The 27271-nt window shown below is 42.8% G+C and overlaps 3 protein-coding genes across 5 annotated transcripts; 2 read left to right on the plus strand and 1 right to left on the minus strand.

Moving 5' to 3' along the window:
* Window positions 1-3660: 3660 nt before the first annotated feature.
* Window positions 3661-20650, minus strand: LOC106604250 (uncharacterized). 2 transcript variants are annotated; one of them, XM_014198718.2, is made up of 13 exons: window positions 20612-20650; window positions 13804-13916; window positions 13071-13281; window positions 12689-12755; window positions 11418-11467; window positions 10004-10061; window positions 9841-9920; window positions 9045-9461; window positions 7972-8137; window positions 6414-6564; window positions 6072-6207; window positions 5607-5811; window positions 3661-4733 (listed from the first exon to the last, which is right to left on the minus strand). In XM_014198718.2, the coding sequence occupies exons 2-13, from the start codon at window positions 13891-13893 to the stop codon at window positions 4502-4504; spliced, it is 1863 nt and encodes a 620-aa protein (XP_014054193.1). In that variant the 5' UTR covers window positions 13894-13916; window positions 20612-20650; the 3' UTR covers window positions 3661-4501. The 2 variants fall into 2 exon arrangements, with proteins under 2 accessions (XP_014054193.1, XP_014054192.2); XM_014198717.2 differs by lacking the exon at window positions 20612-20650 and adding an exon at window positions 14077-14181.
* LOC106604251 (gastrula zinc finger protein XlCGF57.1) lies at window positions 14214-16331 on the plus strand. Its single transcript, XM_014198719.2, has 2 exons — window positions 14214-14509; window positions 14801-16331. Exons 1-2 carry the CDS (start codon window positions 14320-14322, stop codon window positions 16045-16047), a joined length of 1437 nt encoding a protein of 478 aa, XP_014054194.2. The 5' UTR covers window positions 14214-14319; the 3' UTR covers window positions 16048-16331.
* LOC106604217 (uncharacterized) lies at window positions 19678-27271 on the plus strand. Of its 2 annotated transcripts, XM_045717899.1 has the most exons (4): window positions 19678-20343; window positions 21881-21976; window positions 22519-23129; window positions 26649-27271. In XM_045717899.1, exons 1-4 carry the CDS (start codon window positions 20151-20153, stop codon window positions 26913-26915), a joined length of 1167 nt encoding a protein of 388 aa, XP_045573855.1. In that variant the 5' UTR covers window positions 19678-20150; the 3' UTR covers window positions 26916-27271. The 2 variants fall into 2 exon arrangements, with proteins under 2 accessions (XP_045573855.1, XP_045573856.1); XM_045717900.1 differs by lacking the exon at window positions 21881-21976 and having other exon boundaries at window positions 19681-20343.

Consider the following 27271-nt stretch of genomic DNA (forward strand, 5'->3'; position numbering starts at 1 on the left):
GCTCACAATTGGCCCAGTGTCATCCGGGTTTGGGGAATGTTTGGCAGGGGGTGTTTTACTTGGATTATTGTGCTCTAGCGACTCCTTGTGGCCGGCCGGGCCCTTGCAGGCTGACTTTGGTCGTCAGTTGAGCGGTGTTTCCTCTGACACGTTGATGTGGCTGGCTTCCGGGTTAAGCGGCTGTTAAGAAGCGCGGGTTGGCGGGTCATGTTTCGGAGGACGCATGACTCAACCTCCGCCTCTCCTGAGCCCGTTGAAACAAGATCGCAATTGGATATCACAAAATTGGGGAGTAAAAAGGGAAATGACTGGTATAAGAACTAAAGTAGAAACTCCCTCTTGTCCATGCCTCCACCAATATGATTTTACATTTGTGGGAATGAGTGTACACTTCAGGAGAAAGGAGATATTATTGGGACGCACCCATTGATGTTGGGGTGAACTCTTCCAGGTCCAGCAGTGACTGAGTCATGATGGTTTTACAGGGCCTGGAGACCCAGACAGGTTAGGTGTTGATTTGCAATTCAGGGTATTTTTCTGTTCCAGGAGTTGCTATGGGAACCCCCAACTGTAATGTGATGGCCTTGCAGAACATGGTGACCCAGATGGACAGTCACCTCTACCACCTGGCAAAACCGATCTCCTTGTTGGTCGGCTGTACCTTTAACACCCTCCTTAGTATCCCTCTGTCCTCCCATCACCAGAGCCCCCTCCGTGCTCAGCCAAACACGCTTCTTCAGCCTCACGTCTCCTCTGCTGCGACAACATACACAAGGTCAAAATTGGATTCAGAATTAGCTTGATTCACCAAGCACATTTACATGTAGTAGGAATTTGACCTGGTGAAAGAGTGCTGACCACATGAACAGAATGTAGACAGGAGAGGCTTACGTAACAGTGATGGTAGGGAATTCTCAGTTGTGACACTCGTGAAAAGCACAGTATCTAGTATTAATGCTCTTTTATAATTTGTAATACTTATCTGGGGACTCTGCAGTAGTGGAAACACGCAGTTTGAGACTAGGCCCCTTAGTTCCAGTGAAGGGAAATCTTAATGCTATAGCATACAAGGACATTCTAGATGATTCTGTGCTTCCAACTTTGTGGCAACAGTTTGGGGAAGGCCCTTTCTTGTTTCAGAATGACAATGCCCCCTTGCACTAAGCGAGGTCCATGCAGAAATGGTTTGTCGAGATCAATGTGGAAGAACTTGACTGGCCTGCACAGAGCCCGAACACCTTTGGGATTAATTGGAACACCGACTGCGAGCCAGGGCTAATCGCCCAACATGAGTGCCCGACCTCACTAATGCTCTTGTGGCTGAACGGAAGCAAGTCCCCGCAGCAATGTTCTGTTGTTGCTCCTAGATGTTTCCACTTCATAATAACAGCACTTACAGTTGACCAGGGCAGCTCTAGCAGAAATTTGACAAATTTACTTGTTGGAAAGGTGGCATCCTATGACGGTGCCGCGTTGAACGTCACTGAGCTCTTCAGTAAGGCCATTCTACTATGTAGATTTCATGGCTGTGCGCTCGATACACCTGACAGCAACGTGTGGCTGAAATAGCCGGAATCCACTAATTCTGGCCATGTAGTGTATATATTGCATGTACAGTATATTGTGTATGTAAAAACCCTTCTCTAGCCTTGACTCAATGAGCTGCCCAAAATTCATGAAAGAAATCGTTAACCTGATGTTCTCTCTACTCTTCCTCCTCCTCCAGGCGGATCTTCTCCTCAGCACGGCTCTGGCCCGCTGCGTAGCCTCTAAAGTATGACCTCATGGTCTAACCCAGCCGCCAACGGGCCTCCATCACAGCGACCTGGTCCTTGTCAATCCTGGTCTGTGCTGTGGCTCTGTGTATAGCTCTGAGCACCATGGAGGGTAACACCACTCTCCCCCGCTGCAGAGCTCTCATCTTGGCTCCGTGTCTGTCTAGGGCCTCAGCCCTGAGCCTCTTCTTCACGGTGGTGAGTGGTGTGGTTCTCCTTGCCTGCTACCTCACTACGCTGGCCTGTTTCCTGCTGCTGTGCTGGGACATTAGGGGTAGAGATGGGCTCCTCTGGTCCAGGCGGACAGCAGTTACCCTGGACCTCCAGGCCAACCAGACACTGTTCAACTCTGTTCCTGTGGTTCCGGACTCCCATCTCCTCCCCTCCTGGGTCCACTCTGACAGCCTGGATATTGCCGCCACCACCACCTATAACCTGGGGACATCACTGGTCCTACTGGTGTATGGTTTACCTGTCCAGGGAACTGCAGAGGCTGCTGCTACCGGCCAAACCACCAACCAACCAAGTTATGGTCAACTCCATCAGCCAATGAGAGCAGAGCATTTGATCAGCTCCAGCCAATGACAGGAGAGCGTTTGATCAGCTCCAGCCAATGACTAGGGGATATTGGATTAGTGGGCGCAGCAGCCAGTGTGGGGGACATAACCCATTGTGAACATTGGGTTTGCAGTCACAGACCAATCCTGAACCCTCAACCCAAGGGGAAATGGCTAATGGGCCATAGGGCCTGTGTTATCTGTCCGTCTTTTTTCTTAACAATACAACAGTCTTATTTGACATGGCAGGTGATTGCCAACTGACAGAACTACAAATCACCTTACAACATAAAAAACTACTCAATATTATTCGTAGATCGGTCAGACAGTCACAATTTTACCCATAATGCACCCCCCTTGCCCTCAGGACAGCCTCAATTTGTGGGGCATGGACTCTACACAGCGTTGAAAGCGTTCCACAGGGATGCTTCCCACAGTTGTGTCAAGTTGGCTGGATGTTCTTTTAGGTGGTGGATCATTCTTGAGACACACAGGAACCTGTTGAGCGTGAAAAACCCAGCAACGTTGCAGTTCTTGACACAAACCGTTGCGCCTGTGTAAGTCTTACTTCCATCCCTCTCCTTGCCCCTACATGGGCTTCGAAACCAGGGACCCTCTGCACACATCAACAACTGCCTCCCACGAAGCATCGTTACCCATCGCTCCACAAAAGCCACAGGCAAACAACTACTTCAAGGTCTCAGAGCGAGTGATGTCACAGATTGAAATGCTATTAGCCCATACCCCGCTAACTAGCTAGCCATTTCACACCGGTTACACCTGGCACCTACTGCCTTACCCCGTTCTAAGGCACTTAAATATTTTGTCTTGCCCATTCACCCTCAGAATGGCACACATACACAATCCATGTCTCAATTGTCTCAAGGCTTAAAAATCCTTCTTTAACCGGTTTCCTCTTCATCATCTACACTGATTGAAGTGGATTTAACAAGTGACAACAAAAAGGGATCATAGCTTTCACCTGGATTCACCTGGTCAGTCTGTCATGGAAAGAGCAGGTGTTCTTAATGTTTTGTCCACTACGTATACCTCATCGTCACCTGTGTTTGTCCTGAAGTAGCTTGTGAATTTTGATAACACTATATTTGTCGTTTCTGAACCACTAGGCTGATATTGTTCCCTGCAATGGTAAATCTGGATAGCTGAGCGAATAGACCAGTGGAGAGGAGTAGTTTGCAGAGATGATACATGTAGAAAAGCAAACAGAATGGTTGTAATGAACAAGAGTGAGATAACATTCTTCACCTTAGTAATGTTAGTCTACCAGCAAATCAACAGCTATGTTTATATTGCAGTTGACACGGATGTGTACAACATCAAACCTTTATTAAAAAATTCAACGTTGTCATCAACAAAACATGGAAAAAAACACAAATATTAAGACAAACGTAATTTTTTTTACATACATTTCCCTCGCATGAATGAGAAGTTTTCACATCTGCCAGTTATGCGCTGATTAAAATTTAATGGAACAAAAATATACCTGAAAAAAATATTACAATAATTTTCAATTATTACAATTTCAAGTAATTCAAAACAGTTTGTCACCATATGTTTAAATCTCTAAAGCCCCAAAAATGATATTTGAATGGTATGAAACCATGGCACAGGCAGGCTTAACAACAATATACGACTGATTCACGTTGCCTTTAGTCACTGTTCAGTGTGTCTCTTGGCTCACTTCACTGTAATGGTGAGACTCCAGTTACAGAGGTAAGGAATGACAGACTCACCATAGCTGCCTCTGAAAACCTGATATAACCACAGAGGTATTTAAGACAGACCTATCAACTTGAAGATCCCACTAATCTTACACATTAGGATGGTTGAAAGAGAAGGATCCCATCATTGCTTCAAATCAGAGCAGTGGAAACCTTCAAGGAATTAACAGAAGAATAGATGTTCAGCGAGGGTTTTTACAGCTACTCCTGAACAAAAAACATGTCTTATTATTAAAATCCTGAGTGCTTTATAGTCCGAGACAAGAGCAGTGTAGGGCTAATCCAGATCCATGTAACCACACCCTCCAACAGCCTCAGAATGATTCCACCTCATCTCTTTCACACCTAGCAAATCATGTGAGACCAGTGAAAACCTTCAAGCCAAGGATACAGTTAGTGAAATATAGGGACAGCTGACCCCTCCCTCTCAGTTCGGGCTGAGTTTGGTCTTGGTGGCAAAGTCAACACTGAGTTTCCTCATTACCTCACCGTGGCTCTGACCCACCAGGTTTTGACGAACACTGCCATAGTTCTCCTTGACGAAGTTGGCGAAGGGCGTGGGTGCCCGGGGCTTGGCGGGGGCGAGCAGGACCAGCGGACCCGAACAGAGGGCACACACAAACCTCTGGGTGTCCAGAGACTTAGAGTGACGACCGAGTCTACAGAGGGCAGGAAGAAGAGAACAGTTTAGCCACCAATAGGTTTTTGAGTTTAGCCACCAATAGGTTTTCGAGTTTAGCCACCATTAGGTTTTTGAGTTTAGCCACCATTAGGTTTTTGAGTTTAGCCACCATTAGGTTTTCGAGTTTAGCCACCATTAGGTTTTCGAGTTTAGCCATCAATAGGTTTTCAAGTTTAGCCATCAAGCAAGTCTCTTCTTATTGCTGTCCTTTACTAATGGTTTCTTTGCAGCAATTCGACCATGAAGGCCTGATTCACACAGTCTCCTCAAAACAGTTGATTTTGAGATGTGTCTATTACTTGAACTCTGTGAAGTATTTATTTGGGCTGCAATTTCTCAGGCTGGTAAATCTAATGAACTTATCCTCTGCAGCAGAGGAAACTCTGGGTCTTCCTTTCCTGTGGCGGTCCTCATGAGAGCCAGTTTCATCATAGTGGTTGATGGTTTTTGCGACTGCACTTGAAGAAACTTTCAAAGTTCTTGAAATTTTCCGGATTGACTGACCTTCATGTCTTAAAGTAATGATGGACTGTCGTTTCTCTTTGCTAATTCCACAAATGAGCTTAACATGGCACAGCTGTTAATTAAAATGAATTGAAATGCAATCCAGGTGACTACCTCAAAGCTGGTTGAGAGAATGCCAAGAGTGTGCAAAGCTGTCATCAAGGCAAAGGGTGGCTACTTGGAAGAATCAAAAAAAAGTATATTTTGATTTGTTTAACACTTTTTTGGTTACCACATGATTCCATGTGTTATTTCATAGTTTTAATGTCGTCACTATTATTCAACAATGTAGAAAATAGTAAAAGAAAGAAAAACCCTGAAATGAAACTTTTGACTGGTACTGTACGTGTTTTTGCAGCAGCTGCACTGGTACTGGTACTTGTAGTTAATGTCATAGCTGTGGCAGCGGGTGACCATGGGCAGCTCGGGGTGTGCCAGCGTGGCCTTGCGGGCGTACAGCTTCCAGAAGGGGCCGTGCCCATCCCTCACACTGTTGATCAACCAGGTGGCAGCGTGGCACATCTCATGAACCAATGTGTCCCGCAGGCGGTCTGGCAAGAGGGAGGATGGAAAGTAACACGGGAGAGAAAAGAAGAGGGGGGGGGATGGGAGAGAGAGGAGAGGAAGGATGGGTGAGAATGAGGGAAGGTGGGAGAAAGCAGGATACTTTTTACACAGGTTTAATCATACAGACACGGGCTGTTCAAATTCAAGTTTGACTTTAAATTACTTTCACCAGAACGTAATTTCAACGTTATAACAAGATAGATTTAACGTCATGTCATTCGTTTTTCAACCAGTGAAGCCTTACCTGCAGAGTCACAGACTTTCTCAGAGAGTTGGATGCGGGCGTATCGGTTCCCACTTCCTCTCTCCTGCCCTGTGATGCAGTAGCCAGCAGTTTTTCTCATCTTGTTATTCCAGCTCACTGACATGTTACTGGGCAGCTGGGGCACAATGATGTTACAAAGGTAAGAGGAGGTAAAACATGCAAGATAATCCCAGGTCACATGATGTTATGGTGTAGGTCAATGCAAAACACTGTATAAGATGGCATCTTCATCACTCTCCAAGTGATATGGAGGTATATGTATGCTTATAACCTGTGTGTTTAACACTGTATAGCCTATGTATGCTTAAAGTGTGTGTGTACCTTGCTGTCGAACACGCTGGTGTTGTACAGGCGATACAGTTTGCTGGTGAGCTCCTCCTTGATCTGTTTGAAGTTACGGCTGAAGATGGAGCCTGGTCCAGACAGAGACTGGAGGAAACATCCCGGAGTCATACAACCTGCTGCTGACACCCTGAGGAGAAAAACACAGCCTGGAGTCTAACACCCCGAGGAGAAAAACACAGCCTGGAGTCTAACACCCCGAGGAGAAAAACACAGCCTGGAGTCTAACACCCCGAGGAGAAAAACAAACAGACATACTACACTACTGTATTTACCACACAGGCAGACAGACAGTTCACTGATCCTATGTTCTTAGATCAGTGTAGATCAGATGACGGAGAGGAGACATATTCGACTATTGATCAACACCCTGTCCTAGGCCCTGTTCAGTACAGTATTGAGGTACTGTCCTAGGCCCTGTTCAGTAGAGTATTGAGGTACAGTCCTAGGCCCTGTTCAGTACAGTATTGAGGTACAGTCCTAGGCCCTGTTCAGTACAGTATTGAGGTACAGCCCTAGGCCCTGTTCAGTAGAGTATTGAGGTACAGCCCTAGGCCCTGTTCAGTAGAGTATTGAGGTACAGCCCTAGGCCCTGTTCAGTAGAGTATTGAGGTACAGCCCTAGGCCCTGTTCAGTAGAGTATTGAGGTACAGCCCTAGGCCCTGTTCAGTAGAGTATTGAGGTACAGCCCTAGGCCCTGTTCAGTAGAGTATTGAGGTACACCCTGCCCTAGGCCCTGTTCAGTAGAGTATTGAGGTACACCCTGCCCTAGGCCCTGTTCAGTAGAGTATTGAGGTACACCCTGCCCTAGGCCCTGTTCAGTAGAGTACTGATCAACACCCTGTCCTAGGCCCTGTTCAGTAGAGTATTGATCAACACCCTGTCCTAGGCCCTGTTCAGTAGAGTATTGATCAACACCCTGTCCTAGGCCCTGTTCAGTAGAGTATTGATCAACACCCTGTCCTAGGCCCTGTTCAGTAGAGTATTGAGGTACAGCCTTAGGCCCTGTTCAGTAGAGTATTGAGGTACACCCTGTCCTAGGCCCTGTTCAGTAGAGTATTGAGGTACACCCTGTCCTAGGCCCTGTTCAGTAGAGTATTGAGGTACACCCTGTCCTAGGCCCTGTTCAGTAGAGTATTGATCAACACCCTGCCCTAGGCCCTGTTCAGTAGAGTATTGAGGTACAGTCCTAGGCCCTGTTCAGTACAGTATTGATCAACACCCTGTCCTAGGCCCTGTTCAGTAGAGTATTGATCAACACCATGTCCTAGGCCCTGTTCAGTAGAGTATTGAGGTACACCCTGTCCTAGGCCCTGTTCAGTACAGTATTGAGGTACAGTCCTAGGCCCTGTTCAGTAGAGTATTGAGGTACAGCCCTAGGCCCTGTTCAGTAGAGTATTGAGGTACAGCCCTAGGCCCTATTCAGTAGAGTATTGAGGTACAGCCCTAGGCCCTGTTCAGTAGAGTATTGAGGTACAGCCCTAGGCCCTGTTCAGTACAGTATTGAGGTACAGTCCTAGGCCCTGCTTAGTATTACCTGGAGGACGAAAGGCTGCTGGTCTGGAGTCTGGTCTCTGAGGGTTTAGTGACAAGCAGCTGTGCTGGAGTCTTCAGATCCAATGGTGTTCTCCCTACCGGCCGAGGGCCCGCCTCTTTCGAGGCTTTGGGCCGTGGAGCTGACAGGGAGGGCTTCTGATTGGGCCCTGGATTCACACACAAGGAAGCAGCCAATGAGATGAAATTATACAGAAACAAATAATGGAATGTACCAATTAAAGACCACAGCTGGGGGTGGACACTGACCAGAAATATAGGAGATATATTTAAACACTTTGGGAGCAGTATACCATCGTGCAGATTTACTTTGTTATGTTACCCTCTCTGATCCAACTCCAGGAACAAGTTATTTATTTTTTAGGTATGTGTCGCATTTAGGTGTTGGGGTGTTACCCGTGTCACGTTTAGGTGTTGGGGTGTTACCTGTGTCACGTTTAGGTGTTGGGGTGTTACCTGTGTCACGTTTAGGTGTTGGGGTGTTACCTGTGTCACGTTTAGGTGTTGGGGTGTTACCTGTGTCACGTTTAGGTGTTGGGGTGTTACCTGTGTCACGTTTAGGTGTTGGGGTGTTACCTGTGTCACGTTTAGGTGTTGGGGTGTTACCTGTGTCACGTTTAGGTGTTGGGGTGTTACCTGTGTCACGTTTAGGTGTTGGGGTGTTACCTGTGTCACGTTTAGGTGTTGGGGTGTTACCTGTGTCACGTTTAGGTGTTGGGGTGTTACCTGTGTCACGTTTAGGTGTTGGGGTGTTACCTGTGTTATGTTTAGGTGTTGGGGTGTTACCTGTGTTATGTTTAGGTGTTGGGGTGTTACCTGTGTCACGTTTAGGTGTTGGGGTGTTACCTGTGTCACGTTTAGGTGTTGGGGTGTTACCTGTGTCACGTTTAGGTGTTGGGGTGTTACCTGTGTTATGTTTAGGTGTTGGGGTGTTACCTGTGTTATGTTTAGGTGTTGGGGTGTTACCTGTGTTATGTTTAGGTGTTGGGGTGTTACCTGTGTTATGTTTAGGTGTTGGGGTGTTACCTGTGTTATGTTTAGGTGTTGGGGTGTTACCTGTGTTATGTTTAGGTGTTGGGGTGTTGCCGGTCTTGTGGTTCTTCTTAATTCTTTCCAGTAAGCTGAGGAACTCTTCCTCTGAGCTGGCTGAGTCCTCCAGCGTCGACGGGGCTGAGTGGGCCCGCTGTGGAAGGGGGGCCGGGGTGGAAGAGGGGAGAGGAGGAGAGCTGGGAGAGGCCAGAGAAGGAGGGGAGGGCGAGGGAAAGAAGATGTCCTCCTGGTTACTTTGTGGAACTTTGACTTTGTGTGTCCGAGACGTCGGCGGCTGGCGCACAGGGTGGCGCGTCCTCCACGTGCTCTTCATCACGATACCATCATCTTCACTGTTGCTGAGGAAAACTGGGGAGTCACACTGGGACAGGGGTCTTCTGACTGGGAGCTGGGAGGATGACGGTTTAGGGGCGTTAGAGGCACCTGTAGAAAGACAGACACAGTGACCTGTTGTTGGGACTGAATCATAATATCTCCATGAGTTAAACAGACAGTGACTGTTGAGTAGGTAACGCTGTTGGCCTAACAACGCCCCCTACCCGTGACAATATATCAAATTAACCAAGGCTTCCTGGGTATTACTTCAATTCTGGCTATGTGAAGAAAAGTCACCACAGTGCTGAACTGAAATTGAGCAGAAAGAACTTCTTCGAAACAGATTTCAGTTCATTACAAGCATGCATGTTGACGGTTAATGGTAGTGTATCAAATAGCACCCTATTCCCTATATAGTCCACTACTTTTGAATAGAGTAGTGCCCTATATAGGGAATAGGTTGCCATTAAGGACACAGAAGTGTTACCTTTGGAGGTAGGTGTTTTTTTCTTCTGGAGGACAAAGTCATCGTCGGAGGAAAAGCTGTCGACAATAAAGTTTCTGAGGCTGAGGACAAAACAGGAGATAAACCTGAGGATTTAACACACGATAGGGACCATAGTCACGGTAAGAGGTTTAAACCACTGTACCTGTCTACACTGTCACGTTCCGCTTCCTTGGGCTTGGGAGTTTTCACACGGCTCAGGACTTCAGGGGCATCAGAGAAGACACAAGGGAACAGTAAACATGAATGACGCAGAGCCAGTTATACCTCTTGCTTTGCATCTTCCTCTTCTGCTGTGACTCACACATTTCTGTTAATTACTAAAGCTCCCAAAAGGGCCAATCAGTGTAATTTTGTAAATGTGGGATCTCTATGACAAGACGCATCATTCACCAGAGTTTCTGAAAAAGCAGGCCAGTGCTGTCTGAGATATCGCATGTGACTAATGTATGAACGGACAGAGAGCGAGCCACAGTCCCCTCCCCGATTTCATCATGGGGAACAATGACATGAGTGAGGAGACATCGAAGAGACCTGGGCCCGTTTCCCGGTAGCGATGGAACTTACGAGTCATCTTCACTACAACAGACGAAGATGTAACATGTTTCCCAGAAGACCACGCAGAGAGAACGTTCACAAGTTGGTCGTTGAGGAAAGTGTCAATACTGATAGGATCAAAAGAAAAGCAGCGCTGCTCTCGGAACAGCTTTCTCCATTCAAATTTTACCTTAAACATTAGAATGATTTCACAATACTGATGACAGATCAGCTCCTGTCATCTACGGCTGCAAATATTGAGGCGGCTTATTCTAACGATTACGCTATAATAATGCACTAACTCACAGATTTGGCATGTTAGGCTACACATTATGAAATATAGAGGCACAAATGACAGACAGTATCCAAATAGCAAAATAAAACAATTGAACTAACATGAAATTGATTTCAATATCATTTAAATATACAAGCCTATAGTCTATACTGTAGGTAGGCTATTTATCTTTTAATGCAGTCATCCCGGGTTTTTATTTTAAGATTTGTTTTCAAATCTTTTTATCCTTTGCTTGTTTGTAACAATTGCGAAGACATTGGAAACTATGTATTTGTAGTCAACTTGGTTGTGAAGTTATTGGCGGTCACAGAGAGACTGATACACATGTTAATTATGTTTACCGGAGATCGTCTGTGTATAAAGTGATACATCTAACAACGCACTTTGCTGTTCTACAAGTGGTTTGGGGCAGCCGGGAAATAATTAGCCTTTTCAAGTACGACTTTAGTAACGATGGGTTTGGGAAACAGCTGTGAGATTTAATGATGCTCCTACGAAGGTTCTAACAACGAACTTAGCCTTAAGATGCTTTTAGGAAACCGGGGTCCTGGACAGTCATAAACAATACTGTTGTTTGACTTAGAAATGACATACACCAAATTAGACATGACAAACACCCATTCAGAAGTGACATAGAACATTGTTTCAATAAAGAATTCTGAAACCTCACCCAATAGAAAACATGACTTCACTAATGCAGAAGTCAAGGCATCAGTATGGTACTTACAGTTTTCAAAGCCTCCATCACTGTCTGAGCTTAATACAAGGACTGGTTCACTAGAGGGGAGAGAATCAGAAAATAAACAACACATTTTGTACAATTGAATGACCAGATAGATGAAATGGAATTAAGGGCACTATTCAATCCGTATTGTGGACGTTCAGCTTTACAGCGTGATTGAAATTTAAACGCAACGTTCCCAGGTAAGTGGGTATTGCGTTCACGGTAAACGTTGCATGTCTCCTCAATCAGACATTACGTTTAGATTTCTATTGGGCAAGGCTGTAAGGCTTCAATTATCCAGACTGAATAGAGACCTAAGTCTACAAGGCTATAGGCTGGAAGTAGGGCTGTGACGGTCATGGAATTTTGGATGACTGTAATTAGCCAGCCAAATGACAGCGTTCACCATAATAACGTAAACATTATTTTATTTTTTTATTACATTTTCTACTCTTCTCCGCTCCTGACTGTATGTGCTGCCATAGAAATTGAATTAATAGAACAGGTGTCCCCATTCAAGTCAATGATGGCATAATGGGTGGACTGGCAGCCATTGTGAGTGTACGAATATGAACAAAGCAGGAAGTAAAATATGTGCTAAAATATGTGCTGTAATTTGTTGATTCAAGTCACGTGACATTACAATAATGACATTCCATTGCCTGAGCCACATCAGTTAACATCATTTGAATGAACATTCTACATGACCATGGTTGTTGCATCACAATACCAGGCAGCCATTTCGAGTGTACCCATGAGTTTACCAGTCAAATTGCCAGGGTTAGAGGTTCCAAGTCTGTTCTATTCATTCTATTTCTATGTGTGCTGCTGCTGCATTGTGGGAGGTATAGCCTAGGGAATCGAAGACTTGTTTGCTTGTTTCAACAAGGAGCAAAAAAGTTTCATCACGTTGTTACAGCAGAAACGGACAGAGATGGAAGCGAGACACCCCACTCCCTCATTTTTTCTGCTTACATTACAGTCAATGAACTAAGCAGACCAGACCCTGCTGCTATTTCATTGGTGTCTATGGGATAACCACCCCATTAAGCAGAACGGAACTGACCACTTTTTTTCAATGGTAAACGGCCTGAGTGAACTATTTTCTTTTATCCACCATGTTTGAAACGGACTAAACCGCACGAATGCCGTCCCATCTTCAGTGAGCTGTTTATTCCACGGCAAACACATTTTTTTAAAGGTTATTTTATTTTCCCGACAGTCTTCATCCATAACCGTTGGTTACACAGCATTTGTGCGAATCACTACTTTACCTGACTTTGTTAGCAGCACTGAAATGTTTCCGAGAAGCAGCTTTGGGTGTAGCCTGCTCCACAAGAACTACAGACAAGAAGAACATGGAGATTAATTCATTCAACTACAGTATTTCAATGCATGGCTATCATGTCATAGACCTACATGTTTGGCACCATGACAACCATAATCAGGAGTTGGCCAATGCTCATACAGCTCTGGACCAGGTGTAAAGGAATCTTCCAGGTGAACAAAAAGACAGCAGTCGTAGGTAAAGTCAATCAAACATCAATCCAGGTTTAATATAAATTGCAACAAGGAGACACTCGGCACAGAAGCAGAGAACATGTCTAACAGGCCCTTTATTATAATAGACATCCCAACCCACTGACCCTCACTTACACTGGTCGAAATCATCATCGCTGGACTCTATCAACACCTTGGTCCTGTAACTGTTGCCCTTGGAGACCTGGTTCTCTTTCCCTGAGCCTCCGTCATCCTCTTCCTCACTGTCTGGCAGATGCAGCTGGACTCGGGGAGGAAGGTATTGAGCACCCCTGGAGAAGTGAACGCCTGTGGCCGGACGCCGAGTCTTACTGATGCTCTTAATCAGCTGTAAAGAAAACGTGGGATGTGTTTGAAATGGCACCCTATTCCCTATATAGTGCATTACTTTTGACCGGGGCTATGTTCGAATACCCATACTAACGTACTGTATAGTACTCCGATCAAAAATAGTGCACTATTCACCGTATTCCATATAGAGTGCAGTACTTTTGACCAGGGCTGTGCTTGAATACCCATACTAACGTACTGTATACTACATACTTAATGAATATACTACATACTGTTAGTTAATTTTAGTATACTGTAAACGAACAGTATCGTGTTTTGGCGAACGTAGCACGACATCCGGGAACTTTTGGCATCCAAACTCTATCCATACCATGACCAATAAGCATACTACATACTCAATTTACGTCACAAATAGTACGGTTTTTAGTGAGGTTAGTATGAGTATTCGAACACAGCTCAGGTCAAATGTAGTGCACTTCATATGGAATAGTGTGCAATTGATAACAAATCACTGTTAGTTCTGATTAATGTGACCAAGTTAAGTAAGATAACAACATACCTGTTCTTCTGCTGTTTCCAACCCTCCCTTCTCTGTCCAGCCCAGTTTCTGTGAAACTCTTTGAAATAATCTGTGATTGTCGTCATCCATGGTACTTTTCTCTGTCTATCTCGCTGTAAAGGAGACAATATAACAATTATCTGCTGAAAACATGCCCAGGTAGCGTACCCACCACTGATAGCTACTGTAGCTCTGCCACTGGATAGCCATCTTTGGGAAATGCATAAAACAAGATATATGTTTTGATGTTCGCGAATCGTGGCATAACGTTACCTTTGAGGATGATGATAAGAACTTTTTGCTTTGCGCCCACGTTTCGGAAAGCGACTGAATAGAACCAACGAAAATTCAAAACTGCACACCGGAAGTTGTATTTTTTTTTATACCGGAAGTTGTCATTGGCTATTCGAAAACGAGTCATAATGACGTAGCTAGATGCGGAACTAGGCCGAAGTCAAACAAATGGTTGCTTTGTTCACAATAATAATACGAATTTGTTGACTTATTTCGCTCAAAATGTCTAAACTACAGTTGCTGAACGGGTATGTTACTGAACGACTAACGGCGGCTGCTACAGAGATATCCATAGCCATAGAGACAACCATAGTGGAGTTGCATGAAGAAATCTCCCGTTCGACGGAGGAGAATGATCGTCTACGAAGACTGTTGGATTTGGTTTTCACCCGACAGATAAAGTCACACAGAGGTTTGCATTGACGACTTGCAAATGTATTAACACACTTCAATCATATGGAAACTTGGCAAGATAGAAGCTTAAGATACACGATTGTAAATATACAAGTACAAAAGCAAAGCTGCAATTGTAATTTTGAATCCCACAGCAGTATTCTCTGTGTACCAAAACCAATAAACAAGTTAGCTAGCTGTTTAACATTTTGTAGTTGCCGAAAAAAACTTTGCATTTAGGGTTAGACAAAATATTTATTTAATTATCAGCAACTATATATTTCTTATTTTTCATATTTTTCATCATCAGATCCCCACCAGCTCACACTCCCCATATCTGAAGAGGAGGTTCCCCCTGAGCAGCAGCACTGTGAGGAGGAGTGGAGCCCCAGTCTGGGGGACCCAAAGCTCACACAGATTAAAGAGGAACAGGAGGAACTCTGGACCAATCAGGAGGAAGAGCAGCTTCAAGGACTGGGGGAGGCTGATCTCATAAAGTTCATATTCACTTCTCCCTGTGTGGAAAGTGACTGTGATCAGGAGAACCAATCTCAGCCATCACATCTACACCAAACCCAAACTGTGGAGGACAGAGAGAGAGACTCTCTACTCACCTACACAACTGATGAGATCAAAACAGAACCTGATGGAAAGAATTACAGAGTATCAGAACCAGCCAATGACTCTCAGCCCCTCTCTGCAGTAACTCCAGACTGTTCTGCAGCTCAGAGTGAAAACATGGAAAGTGATGATGAGGAGGAGAGTGGAGGACAGCCATCAGGGTCTAAGACACTCAAATCAAAAAGAAAAGAGACAAATAAAGGAGAAAAGAGGACAGCCACAATGTTGCCCCGTTTGACATCCTCTAGTGTTAATACTCATTATTGCAAGGTGTGTAGGAAGACTTTTCTGTCATACGGTTTTTTAATCTATCATGTGCGAAAAACACACACAGAGCATAAGGAATGCCAGTGTGGTGTGTGTGGAAAATACTTATGTTCTACAGAAAGTATGACAGGTCATCTACAAACTCATACTGAAGAAAACATTTCTTGTCATGTTTGTGGCAAATGTTTCTCCAAGAATGGTGATCTCAAAACACATATTAGGAGTCATACAGGAGAGAAACCATTTCAGTGTACTCAATGTAGTAAATGCTACACACAGAAAGTACACCTTAAAAATCATATGAGAACTCATACAGGGGAGAAACCATTTAGGTGTAAAGAATGTGGGAAATACTTCACACAGAAGAATACCCTGTCCAATCACATGATGATCCACAGAGGGGAGAAACCATATCAGTGCAAAACATGTGGAAAAAGCTTCACTGAAAGAGGAACCCTGAGCAGGCATATGAGAGTTCACACAGGGGAGAAACCACATCAGTGCCAAGAATGTGGGAAACGCTTCACTGAGCGTGGAAACCTGACTAAACATATAAAGATCCACAGAGGGGAGAAATCCTATTGTTGCAGCTACTGTAGCAGATGCTTTACTGATGAAGCAAATTGTAAAAGACACATGAGGACTGTTCACAACAGTGAGAACATATGACAATGGAGTTAATCCTGAGTAGAGTAAAACCTTCAGATAGAAAATCGAATGTATAGAACTGACACGGTCCCATGCCCTGCTCTACGTGACGGATAAACATGTATTTTCCATACATTTCTTCAGCATCTGGGAGTTTTCTACATCATATTTTCATCACATCTTCTACAACCGTACTATGGATATGTGTGCATTTCTGTTCAAATGTTTTGTTTCTTTTCTTGCAAACTTAATTGTATTTCCATGTGAATTACCTGTATAAATAAAGGTTAAATGAAAAAAAGCAATCAGAGTTCTTGCTCATGTAAGAACATGGCTGAGCTCTTTAAATCACCACTTCATGAAGTCAGGATTCCTATTTGACTCAGCCATGCCTCCTTGCCTGTCCAACATTTCCTCATCTCCCACCCCTTCTAATGCGACTAGCCCCAACGCTTCTCCCTCTTTTTCCCCTGCCCCGCTACAAAGTTTCTCCCTGCAGGCGGTCACTGAGTCTGAGGTGCTAAAGGAATTCCTGAAACGTGACACGAAAAAAAACATATTAGTCAGTGGTTTAGACCCTTCTGTAAGGTTGATGCCCCTATCATCACCAAGCCTTTTAAATCTGTCTCCTTTCTGGGGTTCCAATTGCTTGGATGGCAGCCATGGTTCGTCATTTATTTAAAGGGGGAGATCAAGCTGATCCTATCTGTTATAGGCCTATTTCTGTTTTGCCCTGTTTATCAAAAGTGTTGAAAAAAACTTGTCAATAATCAATTGACTGGCTTCTTGATGTCTATAGTATTCTCTCTGGTATGCAATCTGGTTTCCGCTCAGGTTATGGATGTGTCACTGCAACCTTAAAGATCCTCAATGATGTCACCATTGCCCTTGATTCTAACCAATGTTGTGCTACTATTTTTATTGACTTGGCCAAAGCTTTTAATACGGTAGACCATTCCATTCTTGTGGAGTATTGGTGTCTCTGAGGGGTCTTTGGCCTGGTTTGCTAACTACCTCTCTCAAAGAGTGCAGTGTATAAAGTCAGAACATCTGCTGTCTCAACCAGTGCCTGTCACCAAGGGAGTACCCCAAGGCTCGATCCTAGGCCCCACACTCTTCTTACATCAACAACATAGCTCAGGCAGTAGGAAGCTCTCTCCTCCATTTATATGCAGATGATACAGTCTTATACTCAGCTGGCCCCTCCACGGATTTTGTGATAAACGTTCTACAACAAAGCTTTCTTAGTGTCCAACAAGCTTTCTCTACCATTAACCTTGTTCTGAACACCTCCAAAACAAAGGTCATGTGGTTTGGTAAGAAGAATTCCCCTTTCCCCACAGGTGTGATTACTACCTCTGAGGGTTTAGAGCTTGAGGTAGTCACCTCATACAAGTACTTGAGAGTATGGCTAGACAGTACACTGTCCTTCTCTCAGCACATATCAAAGCTGCAGGCTAAAGTTAAATATAGACTTGGTTTCCTCTATTGTAATTGCTCCTCTTTCACCCCAGCTGCCAAACTAACCCTGATTCAGATGACCATCCTACCCATGCTAGATTATGGAGACATAATTTATAAATCGGCATGTAAGGGTGCTCTCGAGCGGCTAGATGTTCTTTACCATTCGGCCATCAGATTTACCACCAATGCTCCTTATAGGACACATCACTGCACTCTATACTCCTCTTTAAACTGGTCATCTCTGTATACCTGTTACAAGACCCACTGGTTGATGCTTATTTATAAAACCCTCTTAGGCCTCACTCCCCGCTATCTGAGATATCTACTGCAGCACTCATCCTCCACATACAACACCCGTTCTGCCAGTCACATTCTGTTAAATGTCCCCAAAGCACACACATCCCTGGGTCACTCCTCTTTTTAGTTCGCTGCAGCTAGCGACTGGAACGAGCTGCAATAAACACTCAAACTGGCCAGTTTTATCTCAATCTTTTCATTCAAAGACTCAGTCACGGACACTCTTACTGGCAGTTGTGACTGCTTTGCGTGATGTATTGTTGTCTCTACATTCTTGCCCTTTGTGCTGTTGTCTGTGCCCAAAGATGTTTGTACCATGTTTTGTGCCGCTACCATGTTCTGTTGCTACCATGTTGTTGTCATGTGTTGCTACCATGTTGTGTTGCTACCATGCTATGTTGTTGTCTTAGGTCTCTATGTAGTGTTGTCTCTCTTGTCGTGATGTGTATTTTGTCCTGTATTTTATTTATTTAATTTTTAATCCCAGCCCCCATCCCTGCAGGAGGCCTTTTGCCTTTTGGTAGGCCTTCATTGTGAATAAGAATTTGTTCTTAACTTTGAGAAAGGCGTGCCGCTAGCAGGACACCTCGACAACATCCGGTGAAATTGCAGAGCGCGAAATTCAAACTACAGAATTATAAATATTTAACTTTCATAAAATCACAAGTGTGATACATCAAAATAAAGCTTCACTTCTTGTTAATCCAGCCGCTGTGTCAGATTTCAAAAAGGCTTTACGGCAAAAGCACACCATGCGATTATCTGAGGACAGCGCCCCGCATACAAAACCATGAAAAACATATCTCAACCAGGCAGGTGCGACACGAAAGTCAGAAATAGCGATATAATAAATGCCTTACCTTTGATGATCTTCTTCTGTTGGCACTCCAAAAGGTCCCAGTTACATCACAAATGGTCCTTTTGTTCGATAATGTCCTTCTTTATATCCATAAAAACTCAGTTTAGCTGGTGCGCTTCAGTCAATAATCTACCCAGTTTCCCTCCATCAAAATGCATACAAAATGAATCCCAAACATTACTAATAAACTTTTCCAAACAAGTCAAACAACGGTTATAATCAGACGTTAGGTACCCTAATACGTAAATAAACGATAAAATTTAAGACGGAGAATCGTTATTGTCTTTACCAGAGAAAAATACCAAAGAAGGAGCTCTCATTCACACGCTTGAAAACACTACAGCCAAAATGGGAGCCACCTAGAAAAACTTCAATTTCTGGCAAATTTCTCCAAAAACCAGCCTGAAACTCTTTCTAAAGACTGTTGACATCTAGTGGAAGCCCTAGGAACTGCAATCTGGGAGGATTTCGCTTTATAATAAAAGTGACAGCCATTGAAAATGGTGGTAGGCTGAATTTCTTTTTTGGGGGGGATGGTTTGTCCTCTGGGTTTCACCTGCCATATCTGTTCTGTTATACTCACAGACATTATTTGAACAGTTTTAAATCAGTTCCAAAACTATATGCAAATCCTAGCTTCTGGGCCTGAGTAACAGGCAGTTTACTTTGGGCACACTTTTCATCCAGATGTCAAAATACTGCCCCCTATCCCAAACAAGTTAACTGACTTGCCCAGTTAAATAAAGGTTAAATAAAATAAAATAATATCTATTGCAGATTGATGCAAATTACATTTCAGCCAGTTAAAGTCTCAACCAAGTTCTGCTTACACTTGTTTCATCTTGGGAAGATGTTGGTTAGGCTACATTGCTTATTACCTTTAAAAAAACATGAAAGGTTGGATACAACGTATATAGCATTAGACACGTAATCATATTTTGTTGTTTAGACTTTTACAGTAGAGAGACTACTTTGTTTGGCCACACGATGGCGCCCACGGCCAAAGCCATTCGGTGAAGCGGAAGCTGTCATTTGCAGAAAGGAAACGTGAGAGATTTGATCTCTCTTCCGGATAATAGTTTTATTTTATTTTTTACATGTTTTGCATCAAAGACTTTCTAAACCCAGACGCGCAACATCGCAAGCAGACCAGACCGCGGTTTGAGAAGTCAATGAGAGAAGTGAAACGTTATTCCTTAGTTGTTAATTTTCTCGAAATCCAAAGGCAAAACCTATATTCGAGCCAAGTAGTTGAACATGTTATTACTCCAAACAATGATGTATTTCTGCGCATGAGCATAGTTAGCCAACGTCGCCATGACATCGCCTACAAGTCTTCATACTGTACCGTCTTTGATATAATATGTATCTCTATATCTATTACTGGTACATAACCATTATACCATAGAATAAGAAGCTCACTTGCTACATTTTGACTACGTGAAATGTAACGTTACAGGCTGAGCAGAATAATACGGATTTATCGACTTTCATTCCGCTCAAAATGTCTAAACTACAGTTGTTGAACGTGTATGTTAGTGAACGACTAACAGCGGCTGTAGCAGAGATATCCGTGGCGGTCGAGAGAACAGTAGTAGAGTTGTATGAAGAAATATCCCGTTCTAAAGAGGAGAATAACCGTCTGCGAAGACTGTTGGATTTGGTTTTCAACCCGGAGATAAAGTTACACAAAGCAGGTTTGTATTGACTAGCTACTGTATTTGTCAGAATAGATTCCGACCCTACAGTCGCTTACAGCTGCATTGGTGTCGGACCCCGTTAATAGTTCTAGACGCTAACTGCTGCTGCAGCCTAGTGATAGTATCTTCTGGTCATTGGACTTGTGTTAATAAGAGCCCCGACTCTCGTTCTTAACATTAAAACGCATCGCTTGCGGTACGGTTTTTGTAAACATAAGGAACGTATCCTTCATATCAACAAACTATTTCCAAAATGACTATACACCATAGGATTGGGGTTAGTAGTGTTCCCACGGCCATATCTCCATGTTACAGCTCTTTTTTTTACGGAAGACAGATGGAAGACATAGTCGGTCACCTGTTCTAATTATCTATCTAGTTGTCCGAACACCTGTGCTAATTATCTATCTAGTTGTCCGAACACCTGTGCTAATTATCTATCTAGTTGTCCGAACACCTGTGCTAATTATCTATCTAGTTGTCCGAACACCTGTGCTAATTATCTATCTAGTTGTCCGAACACCTATGCTAATTATCTATCTAGTTGTCAGAACACCTGTGCTAATTATCTATCTAGTTGTCCGAACACCAGTGCTAATTATCTATCTAGTTGTCCGAACACCTGTGCTAATTATCTATCTAGTTGTCCGAACACCTGTTCTAATTATCTATCTAGTTGTCCGAACACCTGTGCTAATTATCTATCTAGTTGTCCGAACACCTGTGCTAATTATCTATCTAGTTGTCCGAACACCTGTGCTAATTATCTATCTAGTTGTCCGAACACCTGTGCTAATTATCTATCTAGTTGTCCGAACACCTGTTCTAATTATCTATCTAGTTGTCCGAACACCTGTGCTAATTATCTATCTAGTTGTCCGAACACCTGTTCTAATTATCTATCTAGTTGTCCGAACACCTGTGCTAATTATCTATCTAGTTGTCCGAACACCTGTGCTAATTATCTATCTAGTTGTCCGAACACCTGTGCTAATTATCTATCTAGTTGTCCGAACACCTGTGCTAATTATCTATCTAGTTGTCCGAACACCTGTGCTAATTATCTATCTAGTTGTCCGAACACCTGTGCTAATTATCTATCTAGTTGTCCGAAAACCTGTGCTAATTATCTATCTAGTTGTCCGAACACCTGTGCTAATTATCTATCTAGTTGTCCGAACACCTGTGCTAATTATCTATCTAGTTGTCCGAACACCTGTGCTAATTATCTATCTAGTTGTCTGAACACCTGTGCTAATTATCTATCTAGTTGTCCGAACACCTGTGCTAATTATCTATCTAGTTGTCCGAACACCTATGCTAATTATCTATCTAGTTGTCCGAACACCTGTGCTAATTATCTATCTAGTTGTCCGAACACCTGTGCTAATTATCTATCTAGTTGTCCGAACACCTGTGCTAATTATCTATCTAGTTGTCCGAACACCTGTGCTAATTATCTATCTAGTTGTCCGAACACCTGTTCTAATTATCTATCTAGTTGTCCGAACACCTGTTCTAATTATCTATCTAGTTGTCCGAACACCTGTCTGTCAGCATAACTGGGGAAGAAGTGTAGTTCGTCAACTGGAGGCACACACAGCATATAGATCTGTGCAAAACTGCTACAGTAAGTGTATATTTTTTTATTTGAAAAATTATTTATTGCTAATCAGGGGCATAAGCATATGTTTCGAATGAAGGATCCAGCTAAGTTGGTAGTTCGTTAGTGATGGGGAAAAGAGATATAGTTACATATCACAATATTTTTTATTATTATATAGCATCGTTTTGACAATATAGCTTTTTTTTTTTTTTTTGCTAGTTCACCAAAACTCCATATCCTTTTCTCCATTTTCTTTTTAAAAAGGGAGCCAATTCGTTTTCAGCACATTTATTTCCATGACTGATCAAAACTTGTTTTCTCTCTCTTGTCCCTCAGGAAGCCGGTCCGACAGCAGTATAGCAAGTTTAGGGTCGGAATCTATTCAGGCTACCTCTGTATTAGCTCAACTTACTGATAGAAAACTGATAGCAAGTTAATACAAGAATTGAGCTTCAATTGTAATGTTGACTCTATAAAGATGTCCTAATCAATAATATGGAAGTGATCAAATAGCTAAGTAGCATTTTTAACATTGAATTCTAAGTAACTTTATACTTCTCCATCAGATTCCCACCAGCTCACTCACCTCATATCTGAAGAGGAGGTTCCCCTGGAACAGCAGCACTGTGAGCAGGAGTGGAGCCCCAGTCTGATTCAGGAGGACTCAGTGCCCACACAGATTAAAGAGGAACAGGAGGAACTACAGACCAGTCAAGAGGAAGAGCAGCTTCTAGGGCCCTTTGATACCAAAGACTCCATATTCACTTCTCCCTGTGTGGAAAGTGACTGTGATCAGGAGAACCCATCTCAGCCCTCACATCTTCACCAAACCCAAACTGTGGAGGACAGAGAGAGGGACTCTCTACTCACCTACACATCTATAGAGATCAAAACAGAACCTGATGGAGATGATTACAGAGTATCAGAACCAGCCAGTGACTCTCAGCCCCTCTCTGCAGTAACTCCAGACTGTTCTGCAGCTCAGAGTGAAAACATGGAAAGTGATGATGAGGTGGAGAGTGGAGGACAGCTATCAGGGTCTAAGACACTGGAATCAAAGAGAGAACAGATAGAGAAAGGAGAAAGGTTCCATACCAGTGCTGGAGGCAGGACGGCCACAATGTTGCCCTGTTTGACATCCTCTAGGAAAACGTATGCTGCTCCTTATTCTTGCAAGGTGTGTGAAATATTTGTTTAATTAGTGAAAAACACACACAGAGCATAAGGAATGCCAGTGTTGTGTGTGTGTGTGGAAAAACACACAGAGCATAAGGAATGCCAGTGTTGTGTGTGTGTGGAAAAACACACACAGAGCATAAGGAATGCCAGTGTTGTGTGTGGAAAAACACACACAGAGCATAAGGAATGCCAGTGTTGTGTGTGGAAAAACACACACAGAGCATAAGGAATGCCAGTGTTGTGTGTGGAAAAACACACACAGAGCATAAGGAATGCCAGTGTGGTGTGTGTGTGGAAAAACACACACAGAGCATAAGGAATGCCAGTGTTGTGTGTGTGTGTGGAAAAACACACACAGAGCATAAGGAATGCCAGTGTTGTGTGTGTGTGTGGAAAAACACACACAGAGCATAAGGAATGCCAGTGTTGTGTGTGTGTGGAAAAACACACACAGAGCATAAGGAATGCCAGTGTGGTGTGTGTGTGGAAAAACACACACAGAGCATAAGGAATGCCAGTGTTGTGTGTGTGTGGAAAAAATGTATGTTCTACAGAAAGTATGACAGGTCACCTACAAACTCATACTGAAGAAAACATTTTTTGTCATGATTGTGGCAAATGTTTCTCTTAAGAATAGTGATTACACAATACATAGGAGTCACACAGGAGACAAACCATATTGGTGCAATCAATGTAGGACATACTACACACAGAACGTACACCTTAACCTGTTAACGCCTGGTGTGGCATGTCACGGTGTCGCTAAACACCTGGGGCCTCGTTTCTCAGTGTGTGGGCACAAAACATTCTCTAAACCTAGCATGCGCCAGTTTTCCCACAAAGGTTGGCATTCATCAGTTTTAAACTTGATAGGAAGTGTGCGCATCTCCCCCCATGCATATACACAACTCCTAGTGGTTGATCAACTGTATTGCAAGCAAATGTTATTTTGGTGGAAATGGTTTGATGGAAATTATAATAATGGCTAATAAAAAGACAATGTAATCCTAATGATAAAACGGATGCATTTGCCGTTGGTATATCATATATTGATTTTACTTTTACTATTTAAAGTCCTTAATCATAATCATATTACAGGACATGTCTCTATTATTATATAGGACTAAATCATAATCATATTACAGGACATGTCTATTATTATATAGGACTAAATCATAATCATATTACAGGACATGTCTCTATTATTATATAGGACTAAATCATAATCATATTACAGGACATGTCTCTATTATTATATAGGACTAAATCATAATCATATTACAGGACATGTCTATTATTATATAGGACTAAATCATAATCATATTACAGGACATGTCTCTATTATTATATAGGACTAAATCATAATCATATTACAGGACATGTCTATTATTATATAGGACTAAATCATAATCATATTACAGGACATGTCTATTATTATATAGGACTAAATCATAATCATATTACAGGACATGTCTATTATTATATAGGACTAGATCATAATCATATTACAGGACATGTCTATTATTATATAGGACTAAATCATAATCATATTACAGTACATGTCTCTATTATTATATAGGACTAAATCATAATCATATTACAGTACATGTCTCTATTATTATATAGGACTAAATCATAATCATATTACAGGACATGTCTCTATTATTATATAGGACTAAATCATAATCATATTACAGGACATGTCTCTGGGGAAAAGGGAAAAAAATACTGCCTTTCCAAATTCATTTAACTCCTCATCTACTTTTGTGACTATGTACCATTTGTTTTTGAAGTAGGCAATCGCAAGAACCTTCAACATTCCAACAACATGTAGGCTATTGAACCAGCACCTACATGATGATATGAGAACGCTGGGTTAAAACAACTGGCAATTTCTCCAATCTATTGATGATCAGATACTTCAGTTGTAACTGGCTCTGTTGCGCTCACATTTTACAGTTGATAGACAACTTTTTCACTGTTACAAACGTAGACTTCTCTCTTTTTTAACAATAGCTTTTATAGAAATCAAAGCGTCTCCAGTGTTGCTGCATGGGCTTATTGGTTGTCTGGCTATATATATTACACACGGCTGTGACCTATTTCTTGGTCGACTCATATCAAAATCTCTGCGCATTAGTGGTGGGTAGGCTAAATAACTACAACAGAACAGTGATGAAGGAAATGGAAAATGCCCAGAGCTCGTGGCTGATCGGTACCGGAGCAAAATTGAAATGGGCAGACGCTCCACTTTAAAAAAAAAAATAATTTATCCACCACGCTCCAGCCAAATTATGCTCCACTCCAGCTGCACTTCCAGCTCCACTCCAGCTCCACTTCCATCCTCTGGTGTGGACCATGTTAAGTCCTTAGTGATTGTTATCCTGGCACCACACAGCCAAGTCTCTGACCTGCTCCCTGTTGGCTGCCTCGTCCATGACCAGGCCTACCACCTTCGTGCTGTCAGTAAACTTGACGACGGTGTTGAAGTTGTACGTGACCACACAGTCGTGAGTGAACAGGGAGTACAGGAGGGGACTAAGCACACACCCTTGAGGGGCCCCTGTGTTGAGAGTCAGTGTGGCAGAGGTGTTGTTGCCTACCCTGTCCATTCATATCCAGGTGGAGGAGGGCAATGTAAAGTGCAGTAGAGATTGTGTCATCTGTGGATCTGTTGGGGCGGTATGCAAATTGAAGTGGGTCATTCAATAGCCAACAATGCTCGAAAGTAAATAGACCCATAGCCTATTTAAAATATTTGACAATATGGATATGCTACAGCATTGTTGTGCGATAGGAACGTGACATCATAGCCTTTCATCTCAGAGCCTATACCAAGGCAGGAGATAGAAACACAATCATGTATTGAAGTTAAATATTGAACAACAATTTGTCTTTTTCATAAAAGTGTGGGTTGTAGCATTTACTTTTAAATTGTTCAAATAGACAATCAATCTTGCAGAATGCACGGCCAGTGATTGGCACCAGCTATAGGCAGCATGGATTTTTAGATTTAAAAAAAACCCTACAGAAATGTGATCAAATTTGCCATTGCGCTTTTTTTTGTTGAAATTGTCATGGCCCAGTTCCAACATCTCTATATCATACAGCAAATTAGTTTGGCAATGATTTATCAATGACAACATGCGTATATGTTGCATGCAAGTTTGATAAATCCCAGTAATTTGTCACGCAATGCATTCTCAGACTGGTTGAACAATAACCATCTCAAAAGTAGTGTGTGTGTGTGTGTGTGTCTGTGTGTCTCTGTCTGGGTGTGTGTGTGTGTGTCTCTGTCTGGGTGTCTGTGTGTGTGTGTGTGTGTGTGTGTGTCTGTGTGTACACTCTGGCTGGCTGTATTTCATACGTGTTCATCTTCTTTCAGCATCCCACCCAAGAAACGTTCAACTGTTCAAGATGCTTTTGCATTCATCACTATGACGACAGTGATTAACTGCTAATAATAATAGTAACTCATGATAATAATAATGATGATATTGTGTGATTATTTGGTTAGGTTGCCACAGGCCTGAACCAAGCTAATACAAGAGGACGTCCAGCTGCTGACGCCATACACCCTCCAAAGCCACCCAAAGTGGGCCGTACTGGAGTTACTGATGATGTCCGCACGGATCAAATTGAACACTGGCCAGTGAAGTGTGAAACCCGGGGTCGCTGCAAAGTCTGCCAGAAAAATGTAACGAATACCCTCTGTCAGAAATGTGACGTAAGACTGTGTTTCACTTTTGAGAGAAATTGCTACAAGTTGTACCACATGCCTTAGTGCAAGATGTTTACAATGCAGAAATAATGACACACTGACAACATGAACAACTTGTTTCATATATATGATGCTTCTTTTAGAACTTGGATTTCAGAAGTAATGAGTCAGGCTTCATGATGAACGTTTATATTTCAATGGTTTTATGACATTGTATTGCAATTGTTGTATTTAAACCCAATGTTACACATTGATTCTCACACACTCTTCTGTCTTTATCAGAGTCAAGTATGTTATGAATTATTATTTGAGATTTTGTGTATTTATGAAGATTTTGCCGTTTCTTTTGCAATTCAGGACTTAACTCAGGGTTATACTTGGTTCACATTGAAATAAAGCTGTAAGATTTGATAAACTGA

The sequence above is a fragment of the Salmo salar genome, chromosome ssa05 (assembly GCF_905237065.1).
Source record: "Salmo salar chromosome ssa05, Ssal_v3.1, whole genome shotgun sequence".
Lineage (NCBI taxonomy): Eukaryota > Metazoa > Chordata > Actinopteri > Salmoniformes > Salmonidae > Salmo > Salmo salar.

What these genes read in the sequence shown, in the direction of transcription:
- LOC106604250 (XM_014198718.2), bottom strand. Translation starts at nt 13,893, where the DNA reads ATGGATGACGACAATCACAGATTATTTCAAAGAGTTTCACAGAAACTG. An exon ending in CGATGATGATTTCGACCAGT is followed by an intron (nt 12,756 to 13,070) that starts GTAAGTGAGGGT and finishes TCTTGTCTGTAG; the next exon opens with TTCTTGTGGAGCAGGCTACA. An exon ending in TGCAGCTGCTGCAAAAACAC is followed by an intron (nt 4,734 to 5,606) that starts GTACAGTACCAG and finishes TGCCCTCTGTAG; the next exon opens with ACTCGGTCGTCACTCTAAGT.
- LOC106604251 (XM_014198719.2), top strand. Translation starts at nt 14,320, where the DNA reads ATGTCTAAACTACAGTTGCTGAACGGGTATGTTACTGAACGACTAACG. An exon ending in ACAGATAAAGTCACACAGAG is followed by an intron (nt 14,510 to 14,800) that starts GTTTGCATTGAC and finishes TTTCATCATCAG; the next exon opens with ATCCCCACCAGCTCACACTC.
- LOC106604217 (XM_045717899.1), top strand. Translation starts at nt 20,151, where the DNA reads ATGTCTAAACTACAGTTGTTGAACGTGTATGTTAGTGAACGACTAACA. An exon ending in ATCTGTGCAAAACTGCTACA is followed by an intron (nt 21,977 to 22,518) that starts GTAAGTGTATAT and finishes CTTCTCCATCAG; the next exon opens with ATTCCCACCAGCTCACTCAC. An exon ending in CTGCTCCTTATTCTTGCAAG is followed by an intron (nt 23,130 to 26,648) that starts GTGTGTGAAATA and finishes TTATTTGGTTAG; the next exon opens with GTTGCCACAGGCCTGAACCA.